This window comes from Clytia hemisphaerica, unplaced genomic scaffold (genome assembly GCF_902728285.1).
Source record: "Clytia hemisphaerica strain Z4C2 unplaced genomic scaffold, Clytia hemisphaerica genome assembly, whole genome shotgun sequence".
In the NCBI taxonomy this organism is placed as follows: Eukaryota; Metazoa; Cnidaria; class Hydrozoa; order Leptothecata; family Clytiidae; genus Clytia; species Clytia hemisphaerica.
In genome coordinates, this window is record NW_027104179.1 from 561050 (window position 1) to 580883 (window position 19834).

General features: G+C 36.4%; 3 protein-coding genes across 3 annotated transcripts; all 3 read right to left on the minus strand.

Annotated features, from left to right (window-relative positions):
- Positions 1-241: 241 nt before the first annotated feature.
- LOC136814743 (uncharacterized) lies at positions 242-5656 on the minus strand (the record flags this gene model as incomplete). The annotated part of the gene is made up of 2 exons (XM_067071164.1): positions 4357-5656; positions 242-738 (listed from the first exon to the last, which is right to left on the minus strand). Coding segments are annotated over exons 1-2 (1797 nt in total), but the record flags the coding sequence as incomplete, so codon positions are not given.
- Positions 5657-7738: 2082 nt separating this feature from the next.
- Positions 7739-10244, minus strand: LOC136814744 (RNA polymerase-associated protein RTF1 homolog). Its single transcript, XM_067071165.1, has 4 exons — positions 10197-10244; positions 9517-10126; positions 8961-8999; positions 7739-8028 (listed from the first exon to the last, which is right to left on the minus strand). The coding sequence occupies exons 1-4, from the start codon at positions 10242-10244 to the stop codon at positions 7952-7954; spliced, it is 774 nt and encodes a 257-aa protein (XP_066927266.1). The 3' UTR covers positions 7739-7951.
- LOC136814729 (uncharacterized) lies at positions 10208-19633 on the minus strand. The gene is made up of 9 exons (XM_067071149.1): positions 19463-19633; positions 18395-18572; positions 16233-16484; positions 15861-15979; positions 15597-15700; positions 15084-15339; positions 14656-14835; positions 13862-14111; positions 10208-10560 (listed from the first exon to the last, which is right to left on the minus strand). Exons 1-9 carry the CDS (start codon positions 19463-19465, stop codon positions 10262-10264), a joined length of 1641 nt encoding a protein of 546 aa, XP_066927250.1. The 5' UTR covers positions 19466-19633; the 3' UTR covers positions 10208-10261.
- Positions 19634-19834: the final 201 nt, after the last annotated feature.

Genomic DNA, 19834 nt, shown 5'->3' on the forward strand with positions numbered 1-19834 from the left:
AGTTTCGAAAATGCCTTCAATCTGAAACTAGAATTGTGAACCTTTTTAAAGGTAACTCAGACGACAGAGATGGAACGATGATGTAAAAACGTAAACTTACTTACCGAAGCAATGATGTATCATTTCTAACCACACCAGTTAAACCGAGAGATTTGAAATGTCGTACCAATTCAGAATCATTTTCAAAATCTATCTTTGAGTATAGTTGTCGTATGAAAATTTCAATACAGCATTGACTGGGTTCATCTATTGGTTTGCAAGCTTCAAGACCAAATGCGCTCAAATTGAAATTCAGGAAATTAATATCAGCATTCGAGGTAATGTTGTTGCTCATCCCTTCCTTTCTTAATATTTCTTGAGGAGAAAATCCACGGAGCTTTGACATTTCTTGAATTTTTAACAGAGTTTTGGACACATCTTGTATTTGCGAGAGGGCTTTATGTAGAACCTTTTGTAAATTTTGACTGCAAATTTCTTTTGGCGATGGTTCTGGAGATGGATTATCGATGATCGAGGATCTGCCTCGAATTTGTTGAGCTGTGGAAGGTAAGTTTTGTTCTTCTCGACTTTGTTGAGATGTTGGGGGTGATTCATCATGGATGGAAACACATTCTGGTGGAAAAACCGGCACAATCGAACTATTACATTTATGTGGTATACCTCCAATCTTCGCATTGTAATGGTAGAAAATCACAGTTAAAACAGACTCCATTAATTCTGGACCGATTACAGTTGCTCCTGAAACAGAACAGAAAATATATTAAAGTTTATTCCGAAATATGCAGCTGAGACAAAAAAGGCCTTCGATTGCTTTATAATTACATGGCGATTCTATGCCTTTTAAAAATATAATAATTAGTGGAGTTATCTCATACAAAAACAAGTTCATATATAGTCGAACGTGCGCACCGCACTGGGCTCAACTTCAGATTTTCCCGTTATTAGAAGGCCCAATTGTAACATTTCAAATATTTAGTATTAGGTAGCAAATATACTTTGTCCGTTTTGGCTGAAATTTGGTACACTTGTTCCTTGGGTGAATACCTGGGGGTGTTTTTATCTTAATTTTTTCATTTTTTTATGTGCGTTAGAATAGTGTCCTCGTCCTAAGAGCCTTTCAAAATAAATAACTTGGTGAAAAACTCGTCCCCAGGCCCCAAAAATCAAAATTTTCAAAAAATGAAAAAAACACCCCCAGATATTCACCCAAGGAACAAGTGTGCCAAATTTCAGCCAAATCGGACCATTTTTAAAGTCTCCAAGCTGCCAGCCTCGTTTTGGTGAAAAACTCGTCCCCAGGCCCCAAATTCAAAATTTTCAAAAAATGAAAAAAACACCCCCAGATATTCTCCCAAGGAACAAGTGTGCCAAATTTCAGTCAAATCCGACCTTTTTTGAAGTGTCCAGGCTGCCCCAAAGTTTTAGCCTCGTTTTGGCGAAAAACCCAGGCCCCAAAAATCATAATAACTAGTGGAGTTATCTCATACAAAAACAAGTTCATATATATGTATGAAAATATATGAAAATAACAAAAGGTATACTAGATTAAACCTATAAATTGAATGTTTCAGGCCCTAAAAATAAATTAACATACCTATTACACGAATGTTACTAGGCCTATTCAACGGCCTTGAAATTAACTTGCAAAAAATTAACGCGAATTTTATCTGCTTTTTCAAGGACAACGGCTGGTTTTAATTAAGGGGGTATTTAAAAGCACAAAAAATTTCAATTCGCGTTAAATGACTATTGATATACGTGTGATAATGTATGCTAATAAAAAGGAAATAAAAATCAGAGCTTGTAATACAAAGAAAATGATGACCAAATTCTAGGTAATGGAGAAAACCTTATCTTTGGCGGTTTTTGCCCAATCGTGGCCTTTTTTTAGGTATACTTGCACCACAATTATTTTTTTTCAAAAAGTGGCACATTTGGGGGTTTACCATTTTGCATCTTTGTGAAGAAACAAGAAAAATCTAATGAACCAACCCTAAGAAAATCGAGAAAAATCTTATTTCGGGCATTTTTTGGCCAATTTTGACACGGATATTTTTTTTCAAACAAATAAACAACTACCGTGAATAGCACAGGTCAAAATCATATTTTGACACTGTGCCGACGAATCGAGATTCTATTCAGCGCGCAATCAACGAAGACAAAAGTAACTATGACGACCATCCAAGATCTTGGATGAGGTTCAAAGTTGATATTTTTATTCCCGTCGTTGAAAACACAACTTACAAAAAGTCATCAAAGCTTTGTAAAAAGAGTCAGTGGGCGCGTTCACACTGAAAAGTTTACTTAATTAAATCTATCAAAGTTAAACAAAGAGATTTATGATGGATCAATACACTGGTTTATTACAGTTCTTTGTAGGTTCACGAGATCTATTATAACACGGTAATTGATTTTACTTAAGGCTTCTCATTGGTTGATTTTTTATTGAGAGTTTTGATTTAACCTGTGATTGGTTGATATTGGTATCCATACATCACTTGAAATTCGCAAACATATTTGTTCTAATGGTTTTACTCAATAACTGCATTCATCTTTCACATCAACAACACCGTTTGCACTATTTCTAATTTTTTCCTCAGTTCATTCGTTTTTGAAATCGTAAAATCTTTTGTTCACTGCACGCATTCTTTGTTTATGCTTCCTTAATAAAATCTTTTGTTTTAAGGGAAGCCTCTACCCTACCCTTAAGACAATAGAGCTTACGACTCTTAATTAAGGAAGATCGATTAAAAATTACAATACTACGCCTTCGACTCTTTGTTAAATGCACGTTCTGTATTGTAGTCAACAAAAGATTCTCCTAACTACATTTTTATTAAGGAAGGTCTGTAGTGTGAACACGACCAGTGATAGAGAATCATAACAAGTATGTCTATTATTTCGATTCAATTAAAGTGACATTTCCATAATTATGGAGCGGTATCCGTGTCAAAAACATCCAGTTTAGATAACGGTCGGAGGTTTGTAACTGATTGGGTCGGTTTGAAAGGTGATTGGGTCGGTTTAAAAGACGATCGGGTCGGTTTGAAAGGTGATCGGGTCGGTTTGAAAGGTGATTGGGTCGGTTTGAAAGGTGATTGGGTCGGTTTGAAAGGTGATTGGGTTGGTTTAAGAGGTGATCGAGTCGGTTTAAAAGGTGATCGGTTTAAAGATCGATTGGGTCAGTTTAAGACGCGATTGGGTCAGTTTAAGACGCGATTGGGTCAGTTTGAGACGCGATTAGGTCAATTTTAAAAAGTTGGCCAGTTCAAAAGTCGACTAGGTCGATTTTAAAGTCAATTAGTCAGTTTAAGACATGATCGGGTCGGTTCAGAAGTCAATCGTAATTTACAAACCTATCGAAAAAATCGCCGGTTTACAGTGCCGGATTTTTCGGGCAATCGGATTACGATTTTTCGGAATTTTGTAAATCTGGTCTGTAGATTTGATGTACAGCCTGGAAAATAGTAAAAGAGAAAGTATTCCAAGGCTGGGGATGTAAACAATGCGAAATCTGAAATCCTTGATCAGATCAGTTGACAGTTGATTGAGAAAGAAAAGTGAAATGTGACATTCTCCAGACCAGACTTAGAGGATTGAGTAATCCGATTCCCGGGGAAATCCGAAAAAAACCGGCGACTTAAACCGGCACTCCTTCCAATTGATCTTAAAACTGAGTAAAATTACTAAACTCACTCAATCACTTGTTAAACCGACCCGATCACCTTTCAAACCGACCCGATCGTCTTTTAAACCGACCCAATCACTATGTAAACCGACCCAATCACCTTTCAAACCGACCCAATCAGTTACAAACCTCCGACCGTAATCTAAACTGAATGTTTTTGACACGGATACCGCTCCATAATAATGAAAAGTTTAGTAATTACTGTTATACATTTGGGGATAATATAAAAGATTTCTTTCGAAATAAACTCATTTCAATTACACTTGGAGGTTTCTGGGGAATTCGTAAATAGTAAACTGCATACTGATACAGTCTGCTAGGCATTAATATGGTAATATTTGCTCTTCATCTTTGATTTTTTGTACAGTGATTAGATTGACACATGCGCGATAAAATCTCTATTATTTGTCTTCAGAGGTTAATATATTTTTTGAAAACTTAACCTCTGATACTCAGGGTAATAAACAACACCAAATTTTTTGATTTTATTGAACAAAAAATTTTTTTTTTGGAAAATGAATTCGTCTCTGTGAATAAAAATCAGGAAAAACTAATGGACATGGCTTTGCATTTTTACAGTTATTTTGAGCGAAGATTATTTTTAATGTTTAATTAAACTCTGCCTAGCTTGTCAATTAAAATGATGCTTCCAGACTAAATGTCCCTACCTCTTAGACAGCTACGATTCAAGAGTCGATGGAGACTTTCGTTGCCCTCTGTGCCATGTCCAACACCGATATCTGACAGACAACCTTTTTCAACGTGCTTTTTGAGCAGCTCCACTTGCTTCATAAATTCGTCTTTGTTTGACAAATTTCCGATAAATGTTTTGTTCATCCTTAAGAAAGAGTCAATGTTGTTCAAAATAACATCTTTGCTTGGCGTAGGTTTTTCACGGGCCTTTCCTACATCCCCTCTCTCGCGAAACACAAGGCTAAAATCGTTTATGAATTTTGATCTTTCAGTGGAGAACTTGTTGGCTGGAATAGTATTGGTGACCCTTTGTATTCCATGAAAAAGGTCCAGCTTTACGAGAATGCCGAGGAAGAATTGAAGGTATAGGTTTTTATCTTGGCAGCAATTATCGGTCAGGATCATGAAAACTTCTTTACATTTCTCACTAAGTTTACGAATGACATCCCGGATTTCATCTTGACTTGTGGTCTTGGTCAATTTCCAGGACGCAACCCGAAGATACTCATCAAGCACAATGAAAAGTTTTTTTTCATCCTTAATAAATTTGCCGTCCACCTTGCGGAATCCTCCGATGTTTTTCCCTATCTTGAAGGTATGGTCTACCGAAATCACACATTCTGGGACGACTTTATCCATAGCAAATTGATAGGTCTTTTTTCTTGTTTGAAAAATGTCAAGAAACAGTGTTTCTAATCTTGATGGTGATGGGAATTGCATCAAGGGACTACCTAATCCAGACTTTGATTTAAAGTTGGCAGCCTTGATGCTGGCTATATTATTTGCAATAGAATTAAAGCTGGACCCATTAGCAACCATTTCAAATATGAAATCAATAAGTTTGTAGGAAAATGCTGATCTACAATATAACTTGTATGGAAAGTTATTAGCAATGGTTGGATGTAGCAGTTCCATAAAATCTTTGGATGTTGACGACATCAGGCATTTATCACCTTTATTCGAACATCTGTAATATCGCTGAATGAGGATAATGTTATAAAATAAGCAATAAATCAATCGAGGGTTACGTCCAGAGTTTTCATGTGTGACGTCAGACGTCCAATCACTTCCATAAAGCGGACAATTGTGTTTCTTGCATGCCGCTGTGACTCCAAAAGATTCCAACGGACTCCATACAAAGATCTGAAGTGGGGTATCACATTCAAAACGATTCAGATGAAACTCTGCTAAAAATCTTGGGTTTGCTGGGTTCTTGCCCACCAGGTCGATTACCTTTTCTATTGTTGGCTGGTATGCAGTCGAAAGGATAACCATCTATAATAAAAAAATATCGTAAATTTTGAGGTCATAACCAACCCGAACACAGCTATACAGCCGTTTAGCAGATCTTCCCAGAGTCTACTTTTTTCATTTGTTTAGAAAAAGAAAGTGCTTTCAACTTGAGAACATCAATACAGGCCTGTTTGTAAAAAGGAGACCAGAATTTTCTAAAAGTAGTGATTTAATTTTTATTCCAGTTCTTTCATGTTTGGAAGGTTGACGCATAAAAGGAATAAATATCGCTTACGTTTGTTCGTTAATCGTATACCAATGCAATTTGATTTTGTTATTTTAACATTTTTAATAAAGTTCTGTTTTTGTTGTCTAAAAATAAAATAAAAAAATGTTACATTTAACCAAGCCCTTGTTTCTACGTTTGCGGTCGAATAGCAACGATATGAAACTTGATGCCCCCCTCCCCAACTCTCAAAACAAAAAACTGAAAACAGCAACTATGGTGTGTAGAGGAGCTTTTTTGTCTCAACAAGGTGCTAAATTTTCAGGGTTTTAAGTGTACTTCTTTTACTGCTGTTCTGTTTCATAGTCGAACGTGCGCAACGCATTGGGCTCAACTTCAGTATTTTTCAAACTATTTGAAGGCCCAATTGTAACAGTTGTGAGAAACTCGTACCAGGCCCCAAGTATTGAAGTTTTTTTGAAGTCTCCATGCTACCCCAAAGATATAGCCTCGTTTTGGCGAAAACTCATCCCCAGGCCCCAAAAATCAAACTTTTCAAAAAATATAAAAAGTACCACCATCCAAACCAAATCCGAACATTTTTGAAGTCCCCAGGCTGTCCTGAAGTTTTTGTGACAGACATACACGCAGATACATACAAACACAGACAGTAGACTGGAGTGGTTTATAATGCGTGTAATAGGCGTTATATGATAATACAATTATTGTTACGGGGTTTAGTTTGTATAAATTCAAATTGTTCCCTCCATTACTTTTTGCTTTATTATTTCTGCTATGTCTGAATTAGTCGTCTAGCCTGCTAGACTACACAGACAGACAAACAGACACACATTGTCAGATTCTATCACCCCTGTCTCAGTGCCCCGGTGAAACTTTCCCCTCATACCGGGTCTGTGACACATGGGTGTATTGTAGCTCAACTTCAGTTGAGAATAAAACTACCATATGCGCACTTGGTAAAAAGGGGATAAGCATAACACAGATGGGACATCTATATCTATAATTACGTATTGTTGTTGCAATATAACCCTAGCATAATTTACATTATGGTCAAATTATATTTAACACTTGAAACTATAAATGGTATACCGTATTACTTCGAATAAACGCCCGGGGCGTTTTTAATTTTTCCGATTTTGGGAGGGCCGTTTATTGAATTATTTTCGTCTAAAGTCGAATATTTAGAGCAAATATACCCTTTATTTTAGTTCTTTCTCAGGATTTTAATGCAAAATTTCTTTGGTTCAACGATTAAAATTGCATCAAAAACTGCTCTGGTTTCAAGAAATGACTAAAATCTTCCTTTTCAAACCCAATCAATTGAAGTATTAAAGTCACAAGCTTCTAATAAACGCCCCTCCCCTAGAGGGGGCGTTCAGTCGAAGGGGGTGTTTATTTAAGATGGGCGTTTATTGAATAATTTTCCTTTTAGGAGAGGCATAATAAATCGAGGGGGCGTTTATTCGAAATAATACGGTAAGTAAATAAAAAACTTCACTGGATTTAATTCCACGGTCATAGGTAATTATGATAGAATTACATACTTTATGCGTATAAACTTTCGCGAGGACGAAAAATCGCGAACACGACATTTACTTTAACGAATTTGACGGAATAACATTTTTCGCGAGTAAAGACGTAAAATCACATGAAGAAATGGCTTAGAGGAACAAATACTTCTTGAATTGGCTTGAAATATTTGTCCTTTGACTTATTAGTCTTTTAGCAGGCTAAAAAGTGCCATAAGTCCCAAAAGATTTTCTTTTTTATCAAGAATTTTTCACGAGCATAAACTTTCGCGAAAGGTCCTTCCTAGAATTTTTAAAGACATTTACTTTCGCGAAAAGGACAAAAATTCGCAAAAATCGTGAAAGTTTCTGCTCGCAAAAGTTTGTACGCATAAAGTAGCTAAATAAATGCTAGAAACAAAATTTTTTCAGCAACAATATCTTGCGAAAACTTCTTCACAGAAGTGAAAAACTATTAGCGAAAATTCAATAACTCCAACATATCTTTCATTATAAAACCTGCCGCGGAGTTATTCACAAACTATTGATTCTTCAGAGGTTAAAATATCCAACGTTGGGTTATCATTTCTTTTTTACTCTTCTCCTCGAACTTGAAGGACGATCATGCTGCGACAGTGAATCCGTTAGATTTGACAAAGCTAAAGCAAAGATAAAATAGAAGAAAAATTATTGCTGGTTGACTGCAAAAATACTAGCCTGAATATAACTTATGTAAATTCAACTGATGTCTTTCTGTTTTTACCTTTGAATACCAAGATGATTATTTGTTACATTGACAAAATAAGCATGCATCAATCCTCTGATTTTGGAAGGCAAATCGATTTTCAAAAATTCAAAAACACTCGCTAAAATAAGTTCCTCGCCAAAGAATTGTAAAATAAATTACTGCCTCGCAAAATTTAAATCTCTTTTAGCCGTTATATCTGAGACAAAAAGGGACATTTTCCTCTAAACAAAACATAAATCATTTTTAAGTGCTGTTACTTACTTGGGGGAATGAAGGGTCTTAATCCAAAGACGCAAAAGTTCCAATATTTCAATAAGACTGAAAACATGTTTTAGGCGTACAAACTTTCGCGAACAGACACTTTCACTATTTTCACGAATTTTGAACTTTTTATCGAAATTAAATGTCTTTGAAAATTCTGAACAAGCCGATTCGTGAAAGTTTATGCTCGCGAAAAATCCATTCAAAAGTTTAAAATCTGTAAATCTTCAAAATCGAAATCAAAAATCGTAATTATAGCATTTTTATGCCTTTTATGCCAATCGAATTCAAGAAGCATTTGTCACTTTTAAGCCATTTTTCGTGTGAAGATTTTCACTTTGATCACTCATTTTGCGAAATTTTATGCTTGCGAAAAATATTTTTTACTCAAATTCGCGAAAGTAAATGTTGTAACTTTCGCAAATTTTCAAACTCGCAAAAGTTTCTGCGCCTAAAGTAGCATTGACACCAATAAAAGTCGAAATGCGGAGATTTTTGTTTCGAAAAGCTATTGTAGCTCATGAACTTGTGTAGCTGAATTGCTTTAGTCACCAGCAAGCTCCATTACTTTATACGATTTACCTCGACTCGTGTCTTTTTTCTTGCCCAGCACTTCCATACCTAAAAAAAGTCATTTCAGTAAAAATGTATTCAAGCCAGCCCATAAAATCCACCAGGGTACTTGGTCGACCAAATTAGATATATGATCCCTTTGTGAAGACCCTCTTAATAAGGAACTTCTACCTTGACATCTAAAAATATTTTGAATATATTGATATCTTCGCTGAACTTACTTTTGCTTTCCAAAATTACAAAGAAAAAATAATGAGTTTTGATTTTTAAAGATTTTATGAAAAACCGTAATTTTTCTCCGAATTGATCGCTAAAAATATAAAAGATTGCAGCTTCGCCGAAATAACTTCTTCACTAAATTCAATTATTAAAGGATATTTGCTGCTCGCCAAAATTTGTTTTCACCGAAATCAGTTCCCTTGGTAATACACAAAGAGCTAGTGAGATCAAAGAAGGTGGAAAAAGGGAAAAATTTATTACTAAATTTAGAATTTCATGACTATAGAGTGAAGTTATTATTTCTATGGCTTTCAAGTTCTCTCAAACTTTCTTATTACTAACTCACCACTCAGTTGGTTGATGTCCTCTTCTTTTGAAGTCTCCTCTTCTTCTTCTTCCTCATCTCCCGACGAAACAACTTCATTGGCTTTCGAAGTCTCCTCTTCTTCCTCCCGACGAAACAACTTCATTGGCTTTCGAAGTCTCCTCTTCTTCTTCTTCCTCCTCTCCCGACGAAACAACTTCATTGGCTTTCGAAGTCTCCTCTTCTTCTTCTTCCTCCTCTCCCGACGAAACAACTTCATTGGCTTTTGAAGTCTCCTCTTCTTCTTCTTCCTCATCTCCCGACGAAACAACTTCATTGGCTTTTGAAGTCTCCTCTTCTTCTTCTTCCTCATCTCCCGACGAAACAACTTCATTGGCTTTCGAAGTCTCCTCTTCTTCTTCTTCCTCCTCTCCCGACGAACAACTTCATTGGCTTTTGAAGTCTCCTCTTCTTCTTCTTCCTCATCTCCCGACGAAACAACTTCATTGGCTTTCGAAGTCTCCTCTTCTTCTTCTTCCTCCTCTCCCGACGAAACAACTTCATTGGCTTTCGAAGTCTCCTCTTCTTCTTCTTCCTCCTCTCCCGACGAAACAACTTCATTGGCTTTTGAAGTCTCCTCTTCTTCTTCTTCCTCATCTCCCGACGAAACAACTTCATTGGCTTTCGAAGTCTCCTCTTCTTCTTCTTCCTCCTCTCCCGACGAACAACTTCATTGGCTTTTGAAGTCTCCTCTTCTTCTTCTTCCTCATCTCCCGACGAAACAACTTCATTGGCTTTTGAAGTCTCCTCTTCTTCCTCCCGACGAAACAACTTCATTGGCTTTCGAAGTCTCCTCTTCTTCTTCTTCCTCCTCTCCCGACGAAACAACTTCATTGGCTTTTGAAGTCTCCTCTTCTTCTTCTTCCTCATCTCCCGACGAAACAACTTCATTGGCTTTCGAAGTCTCCTCTTCTTCTTCTTCCTCCTCTCCCGACGAAACAACTTCATTGGCTTTTGAAGTCTCCTCTTCTTCTTCTTCCTTCTCTCCCGACGAAACAACTTCCGCGCTTTCTTCTATATTTTTCCCTATAAAAAAAATCAAAAAGACCGGTTTTGTAATATTAATATTAATTTAAAAAAATCTTTTAGCTATGACTCAAAATATTATTTCCACTGAGAGGTTGCTCAAAGGAAAAATCACTCACATGATATGTTTTGTGAGTAATAATTTTCTATCTAAGAGAATTGTTAAAGTTAGACGGCGGATGACGTTGACTTTATCCAAAGAAAGGTCATTTTTCGACCCTCCGTTACACCACATAATTTAGCCAAGAAGTGTGCTGTTGAATAATTTCTAATCTCGGGCTAGGGCTGAGGCTAGTCAACTAATTTATAACCAGATGGGACAGGAGATCAAACATCAGAAAAAGAAGTGAAACACAGGAAAGAAAGAAGAAATGGTCAGTAGTAGTAAGTAAGTTGGCAATGACAAAGAACGGAAAACACGTCGAACATAAAGTATGTTAGAAGGATCTCCTCTTTCAATGAGTAATAAGTACATACCAATAGATTCACTGCCCATTGTAGAATACCCGGCATTGGATACAGATGGGTGAAAATTGCTGACCAGAAATTCTGAACTATGTGTATCCATCGTATATGCTGACAAATTCCAAAGGCGACACAAAGGTTTGGATTTTTCCTCGTTGGAGGTTATTGAAAGTTTTGATGGACATTCTTTGAGATTGCTTTTCCCTTGACAACTAACTGAAGTTGCTTTTGAGAAGGAAATTTTGTTAAAATAAGTTTGTTACTTTATCCAGCTAAATGCACCAAAGACACCATTGTATTTAGTTTTTCAAAAGAGCAGTCATACGCGGTGTCCGGACAATCCCCCCCCCCCGGTGAAACCCCCAGTAAATCCCCCCTGGTGAATTCCCCCCCGGAAAAAATTTCCTAAAAATCCTGAATTTTCCGACCCTTAGAGAGACTAATTTAAAACTTTCAATCGAAACAAACCTCCAATTTTAGGATCAAGGATTATTACATGATAGTCTACAAAGTTTTAAGAATCACAACGCCCATTTTTTTTGATTCTGAGAAAAGAACTGAAAGGTTTTTACATGATAGTCGTCTTCATAGATGATTTTTTAGTTCACCAGGGGGTAATTTACTGGGGGGAATTCACCGGGGGGAATTGTCCGGGAATCGTCATACGCACATGCTTTTCGATGATTTAATAGGGTTTAATACAAGAAAAGCTAAATCGTCGTATGTTATTTTACACTGCGGTAATAAAGAAAATTATAAAAACAAAGGAGTAGCATTGATAAGATAAAGAGACAAGTTAAGGACTCACTGACTTTGAGCTGAGAGATTGGTGAGCGCGTGGCATCAAGTACAAAACGCGACCAGCTTACAGTTTTTCAAGCTTACGCACCAGACTCGTCGTATAATGATGACAATATTGGACAAATATCAACAAATTGCCGATCAATCACAACTTCATAATTCTAGGAGATTTCAATGCCAGAGTTGGTGAAAACCCAAGTAATTGATGACCCTACTCGGCAGGAAAATTCGGATATGGTGAATTAAACAATAGATTACCTACCTCCTTCAATTCTGTGCAACGCATAACCTCGTGATGACAAACTTTTCACTGACCCTGATCGAGCACAGTAGTACGAATTACGAACCACTTATTGTTCTACCCAATGAAAAAAAAAACATTGAGGAATTCTATTCTAGATTCAAGCAAATCGCCAATGGAGCGACAAAAGATGCTGTTGGATACCGAAAACGGAAGCTTCTTGATAGGATCCCAAGCTCGAGCAGCTATGTGAACGAAGACGCTCACTAAGACTTAGGACACTCGACGACCCAAATAATAGAGTAACAAAAGCTGAATACCAACGCATCAATAGGAAAGTCAAAACTGGCGTCAAAGCCTGTAAAGCAGAAAACCTTCAACTGAAAGTTCAACAGTTAGAAAGCGACTATCAGCAGGCAAAGAGCCACAACCTTCTGAAAACCGTCCGCAATATCGAAAATAAATCTGCAAAAGCCCTAACAGCTATAAAAGATAAATCAGGAACACTGAAAACTAAACTCTATTACAAGGTGCGCGTCAGAAACGTGGACTTTGAACAAAAATGAAAAGAGAGTCCTCAAAAGCTTCGAGATAAGGTGTCTCAGATGTATACCTCGAGAAAATTAAACAAAAACGACTCAAATGGTTTTGGACATGTCCTTCGACGCCACAATACAGGCTATTTATATAATACATCATAGTTTCTACTCCTCTTGGATTTTAATGAAACCAATCCAAGCAATTGAATTTCCTAAGGGAGGTTGCCTGTTAAGGGGGTATTGCAACGTAAGGGGGGTTTCCCTCAAATATGGGTAAAAATTAAAATTTTCATCTCGATGGAAAACAGGCAGCGGCAAATGTTTTAATGTACTTATGTTTTGACAATGAGAATTGCATGAATCAAATTCGATCTGATCTCAAACTTTCAATTCCTACAGCCGAAAAGTGGCGAAGAACATGGAAGAGGCTCACTGGCCCGACTAATGATGCAAGGATCCTCAAAGAGTTACACCGATAAGTCAAGCAAGTCAATACAAGAAAGTTGGTACTAGCGACACCCGAACCGCAACAGCCTGAGACACAGCAAGCTGTTTAAAAACTAGGAAAATTCGCCCGTGTGCATATCATAACATTAAGTGGTTTTTCTGTTTTGTTTTTTCCTATCCAAAACGTAACTTGCAACCAATCAACTATTGTAAAAGATTACCGTTATACCAGAAGGCATTACAGAAGTACATTTTCTGAACGCAACCACGACAAAACACTACAAAAGTTATTCTGAAATTTAAAAGTTTCATCATCGAGAGTTGACCGAAAGCAGAGTCATTGACTTTCGGAGAGAAAGAATTTGCACAATAATTTTCTATCTGACTGACAGAAACAACAAGAACTCCAAAAATTAAAAATAAATTTTGAAACTAATTTTTCCACAAGCACGACTGACGATCACCCACATTATTGAAACTGTTCGTTTTAAAATTTGAATTAAAAGGGTGTCTTAAAATATATATTATTTACTGAAAGATTTTTTTCCACCATGAAAGACTTCCATTTTCGATCTCTGCTGACGAAGTCCGGCTTAGATGGGCTCAATGAAAAAATGAAAAATTTTCTGAGTACAGTTTCCATTTATCATTTCTCTGGTATGAACAGTGCCGGTCAGACCCGTAAAATAAAAAAAGAAAAAGAAAAAATCATTAATCTTCTAGAAATTTAATTTAACCTTCTTTCCCTTTTAAGTTTAACATTAATTTCTGAAAAAGAAGATTACAAGATCATAGAAAATAGTTTTACCTCTAGGAACGCCATTTAAAAGTTTCTTTGGAACGCAACCAATACGGATATGAACACCATTGAATTTTGGTCTTGGTTTCCCTTCACCATTAAAGGTGATACCGTTACATCCAAGGCCTTGGTCGGTTACAACTTTGATGAATTTCTCAGCAGGAAAATCGATTTTTTCTCTTATCTTCATGAGTGCGATTTGCAGCACTGTGCCGCAGGCACACGACTTCACTTTACTTATTTTGAGGAGGTGTAGCGTCTAAAAAAAAATAAGCAGGTATAATATCCCCGGGACACGCTTTTCACGTTAACTATAAGTTTCTTCTTAGAATTAGCTGAAAACAAGAATCGGTACTCACTGCATTTAATTGGTTAAACGTCTCTTTTCATAGTTAATTTTCTTAATTTTGATATGTACAAAATGTATATTTATGCCATACTGATTAATTTTTGAGATTCAATTTCGAGCAAATATTTCCCTATTTTGCAAAAACAAATCTCGACAAATCGTGTGAGATTGTTGACTCGCGAAATTAAATCCATACAGATTTGATCAAGATTTTTGGCCCGAAAAATACTATGAATTTACTATTTACAACGAACATCGATTTTGTTAGGGCCATTTCTTACTGATTGCGCCTGGTTCACAAAATTTAATCGGCACGAGACTTTTCAAAACACTGACTTGCGAAACTAAATCCACTATTTTGGATTTACTACACAACGCTGGAGCCAGTTTGACATAAAGAAAGTCCTATATAAACTAGTTCTGGTGTTAAAATGGCAATGAAAAGGTTAATTACCTCTGGTTTAATAAGCGATGCTAATATGTTTTCAAACTCCTCTGTCGTTACATGCTCATCGTCTTGGTTAGATTGTGTTGAGGGTACAATTTTATCAAAGTATGGGATCAAGTGCTCAGCGAGGTATCTTTTCATCATTGTTATGGAATAATCTTCCGAACATCCAATAGTTTCCATCAACTGTTAAAAACGAATAATGTACATTTTAGATATGGACTTAGATAGAGGTGCTCCTACCCACCTCTTGAAACTAAGGTCTTAAAACGAAGAGAAGATCGACTAAGTTTGGAAAATAATTCGTATAAGTAATTTTAGGATTTTGTTTGGTTTATGTTCTGAATTGTTGTTTACAATAAACGGATTCTCTCCTATAGATGTAAGCCCTTTAATTGATGTTATGATAAGAATTAAGCTTTACGAAAATTTACCATTGACATGCATGCTAGCAAGAGGCCATAGTTATGAATGTCCCGAGAACGTTTTATTGCTGAAAACTCCCCAAGGACTTTAGCCGCTCGGTCTCTATGTGTTAAATCATCGAAATTTATACGTAACAGGATTGGTAGCAAATCTTCTGCCAGCTTTAAAAACGACACCAAGTCATCGCGGAACTTCCATGAGTCATGTAAGTCCCGGAACTGTTGGTTTGTGTGAAACGGAATAATCAATATCCTTTCCATGAGTCTGAAATAATAAATCATTATTGTAATACTAGTATGCCTCAACATTCCCATAACTAAGGGTACTGGACTTACTTGAAAGTTTTAAATAAATTGGAGAACAAGCATGGGATTTCCCTTGTTTTCATCCTTCAGCGTTCACGTTTATTGAATTCAAATCACGAGAGAAAAGAGTCACAATTGTTATAAGAAACACCTTATTTTTTTTAATCAAGGACCTTCATAGCAATGGTAGTGAGTATTCTTAAAACTAACATTTACCTTTGGAGTCTCTCTCCCTCGAATTCCTTCATGAAAAAGCCGTTCGTTGTGCAAATTGGTACTGTCCGTGCTTTTAAACTACATTTACTCCTCTTCTTCGTGCTCTATAAATAAAGAAAGTTTTTAAAATCTTTAAATCCCAGTTGTATGGGATATTTGAATGCTGTTGAATGAGGAGTTACATACTTCAAGAGCTAAACTACCTCGTCGGTTGATTCTTTTATTTTATTAAAAAGTATTGTTTAGGATTGGAGATACACTCACCTTATCGTAAACCATCATCGTTGAATCTTCAAATACCCCATTTTTATTTTCCACGTCCTCCCACCATAGGGGTGCATCCAAGACGGATAGTTCTTCCATCAACCCTGTAAGCGTGGGATCTAAAATTCGAGTGATTAATCAGCTTCAGTAAGCGTGTTCAATAAATAAGGCATTTTTTGACATCTTTATCATATAATAAAAGAGAAGGTAAAAGAAACACTGAGAAAACCAATAGAGCTGAAATCTTTCACTTGTTTGCAGGATATCGTTGCGCAAAAAAAGTAGATTTAATTTATCTGACTCGGCATGATGACACTGCCTAAAATAAGCTCCTTTTATTCCCGTTTTATTAAAACCTATAAAGGCACTCACGTATTATGCTGGTTTTTACTCCAGCGATGGCGAGCGCCAAAAAGACTGCCGTCGTCTTTCCGGATCCCGGTGATCCTATGATCAGAGGCGTCACCGGATGATCCATTGGCGTGTTCAATCTTGCAATATTAAGGGAGTAAGCAACGGCACCCAAAGTTGCAAGGAAGGACGGCTTGTTATGTTTAAAATATGTGCGGGTAACATAGTTCAGGACGTTTTTGGCATCTTCGTAGCGCGTGTTCTCGAAAGTTTCTATAAATTTATAAATTAAAAGTTATATTGTTGTTGAGTGAAAAGGTTTATATTGTCATACTGTATGTGTTCTTAATTTTTCGAATTACCTCTTATATTGTAAAGAACCTTCACAAGGCATGCCAACAAAGAAATTATTTCAGTTCGTTCTTCCAAAATACTAGGATGGAAGTTGGCAACCTTCACATGGTCCATCCTGTCAGTATCGACCAATCGCAATCGCAATTGTCGCGGGAAACCAATGCCAACACCTAAGAAATCGTCGAACAAACAAGTCGATCAAATGTCAATCCTACACGAGCAAACTAGACCTTCGACCCTTCAGCTAAACGTAGAGGGACTCACTCGACCAAAATGTGACGTCATCCATAACATTGTATTAGTCATGAATACTAACCCTTTAAGTGTCAATGTAGTATATATCAGACATTGGCTATGTAGGAGGGTGAAGCCCTCTGTAATGCCCAGTTTGAGTTAGAAATCGTCATTTTTGGTCTAACTTGTAGGAATCGGATTGGGCTTCATGGCCAAGCAAAAAAAATCAAAAGTGAGTCTTTTCAGCGAGATTTTAAGCTAAAAAGTCAAAAAAAGATTTGGCAAAAATCCACTTTTTTAAGATTTTAACCGTTTTTTGATCATTTCCGGTGATCCAAGAACCTCCAAATTTGGCCCTGATTAACTTGATTCTGTCTTCCAGCGAATTAGTTTGAATTTTTACCACACGGCACTTTTCAACAATTCAGTCAGGTTCGCGCAGCGGATAAATAAACTATAAACGAGCTTCTAACTTCTTCTAGATCCGGAGATATAAGCCTTTAAAGTTTGAACTAGCGATTTTCTTTAAAAAACTTAGAAAAAAATGACCGTGGCACTTAAAAGGCTAATCAGGGGGCAAGGATTACGAAAAACTTCATGCTTTAAGCTAAAAATATTGATGCAAGTCTAAAAAATATCCCCGGAAAAAGATATACGGGAATCTAAAACGCTGCAAAAGATGTCTGAAGCCACACGTATGGGTATTATCATATAGATATTTATTTCTATCTAATGCCACCGCAGGGAGCCTAAAGGGACCAAGGATTGTCATTTGTGCAAGCCAGAATTCTCACGTGATTCACGGTAATTTTTTTCTGACCATAGTCGAAAAATTGATTTTAGTATTTGAACATAAAAGTTATGTTTTAGGTTCTTTAACACTTTTTAAAAACTTTAATCAAATCCCTTAAGTGTAATTTGAACAGGGATACAGGGTTGATCTTAGCGACCTTGGCACTGCTATGTGCAACCGCGACTCCTGGCGCCAGCGAGTGGAATCCATTGTCTCGACTGCGGTTGAGTAATGATAATGATGAAGGGCAATTAAGAATTTAATTGCAATAAGTTTTAATGGGTAATTTACCTTTTTGTTTCGAAGTTTTTTAAACTGTCCGCAAAGAATTGAACTGTTTTAATTTTTTCAGGAAAACATTTTCTAAATTAATGCATCAAAAGTTATGAAAAATATTGGTCAAAAAGCATTTTCAAGATTTTGGGACAAGTAAGCTTTTAGAAAGATTTTCCGAAAATCTGTTTTTAGTTCGGTAAAAGATACACCATCTACCGCAAAAAATAAAAAAAATTCAAAATATTTTTTCTTCGCCGAAAATAAGCTCTTCAAAGTTCAAAACTCCTTGTCGTACACGTCTTCATTTTCTTCTTCATCAAATTTTTTCATTCCGATTCCTAAATTTTAAACTCAAGGATAATTAGCCTAACAGAAAATGAATAACACGCCACAGTTTTGTGTGCTACATCAAGTAGAAATTTCTATTTTGTACATGGCAAATATCAAAAATTTACTATGGCCAGACGCCTTAAAGAAAACGCAAAATTTAATCTCTCTTAAGATTTATCCGTTAAAGTATACTTACGAATTTCAAACATCTGATTTGAATCTTTAAACTCTGTTTTTGTAATACCAAACCCAACATCTTCTGGTACGACCACTTTATATTCGTCTTCAGTGATTTTAAGTGTCATCATGGTGTTGTCCAAATGCGGAAATACCCAAACACTTTCCCATCCATCGCACATTTGGAGACCACAATTCTGAAATTACAATAAAAAATAAGTAAGCTGTTATTACCTTTATTAACAAACTGGCTGAAGCTATTTCCGCCATCTTTGGTAATAAGCCATTATTGATGGAAAAAAATGACGTTTTAAGCATTACTAATATGCATGAAAATGTGCTGAAAATCAGAAAAACTAATATCAAAATCTAGAGAAAATAAAGAAAATAACCGGTTTTCCGACGAAAAGAAATATGTTTTCGAAAATTAAGCCATGTCAAATTTTAGGTGTTTTTGTTTCGCATCAGTGCTGGTGTAAATTTCATGAAAAAGTCAAGTAAAACTGACGGCTTTAATCTGCTGTTCTAGTTCTGGCTAAAAAGTTAATTTGTTTAAAAAATTCAGCCATGTTTAACCTTTGAAAAACAAAGACAAAACAAAGAAAAATTCCAGACAAAATTTAAAAAAGAAAAGTAGCAAACGAACGAACGAACGAACGGACAGACAACCGTTAATTTACAGGACTCCTGGTAGGTCCAAAAAAGTGTAAAACGACTGGCAAAAATCAATCCACTTAAAACTATCCTTTCAACAAGGTATTCATTTCAATAGTTTATTTTGTTCCCCTGCAAAAGCAATGCAACTGGCAGGTAATGGAGAGTGGCGTCCAATGGTGCCGTATACCACCAACTCGCTATATATCTTGATGTCTAAGATTGTAGCAATGACGAACAAAGGCTACACATTCCGATAATGGACCTGTGATTCTCACGCCAGGTCACCGGACCACTCTTATAATATTATTGACCTTGACAAAATGGCCCCAATAGGTTAGACTGGAATTAAGGTTGGAAATTTGTAAGAAAAAAAATCTTAGTGCGCACTTAAAGCGAATGGACTTCAGTTAAAATGATCTAGAAAACTTACCATAACAGGTTTGACAGAGGGGATACGTGGGTTATTCAAGCTGTCCCTCACCAATTTTACCAAATAATCAGACAGGAAATGCTCCTTTTTATGGGTATATTCGCGCGTATAATGATCGTCCTTGAATGATAGTTTTCTGATTATTGAATTTTGTTTTGAGATAATCTCCCATTGTCAGAAACGTCGAGTACCTAAAATATGAAAATTCAACCTTGTATGATCATAAGAGAGCCAATGTCGAAGTTTTATTGGGTTTGGACTGGGTCGATAGACTTTTTGAGTGTCATCATTAAAATAGTTAGGTTTTTTTTTACCATCCGGTATAGTGGAACCGATAAGAATATCAAAATGAAGCGATCTACTAATAGCTGA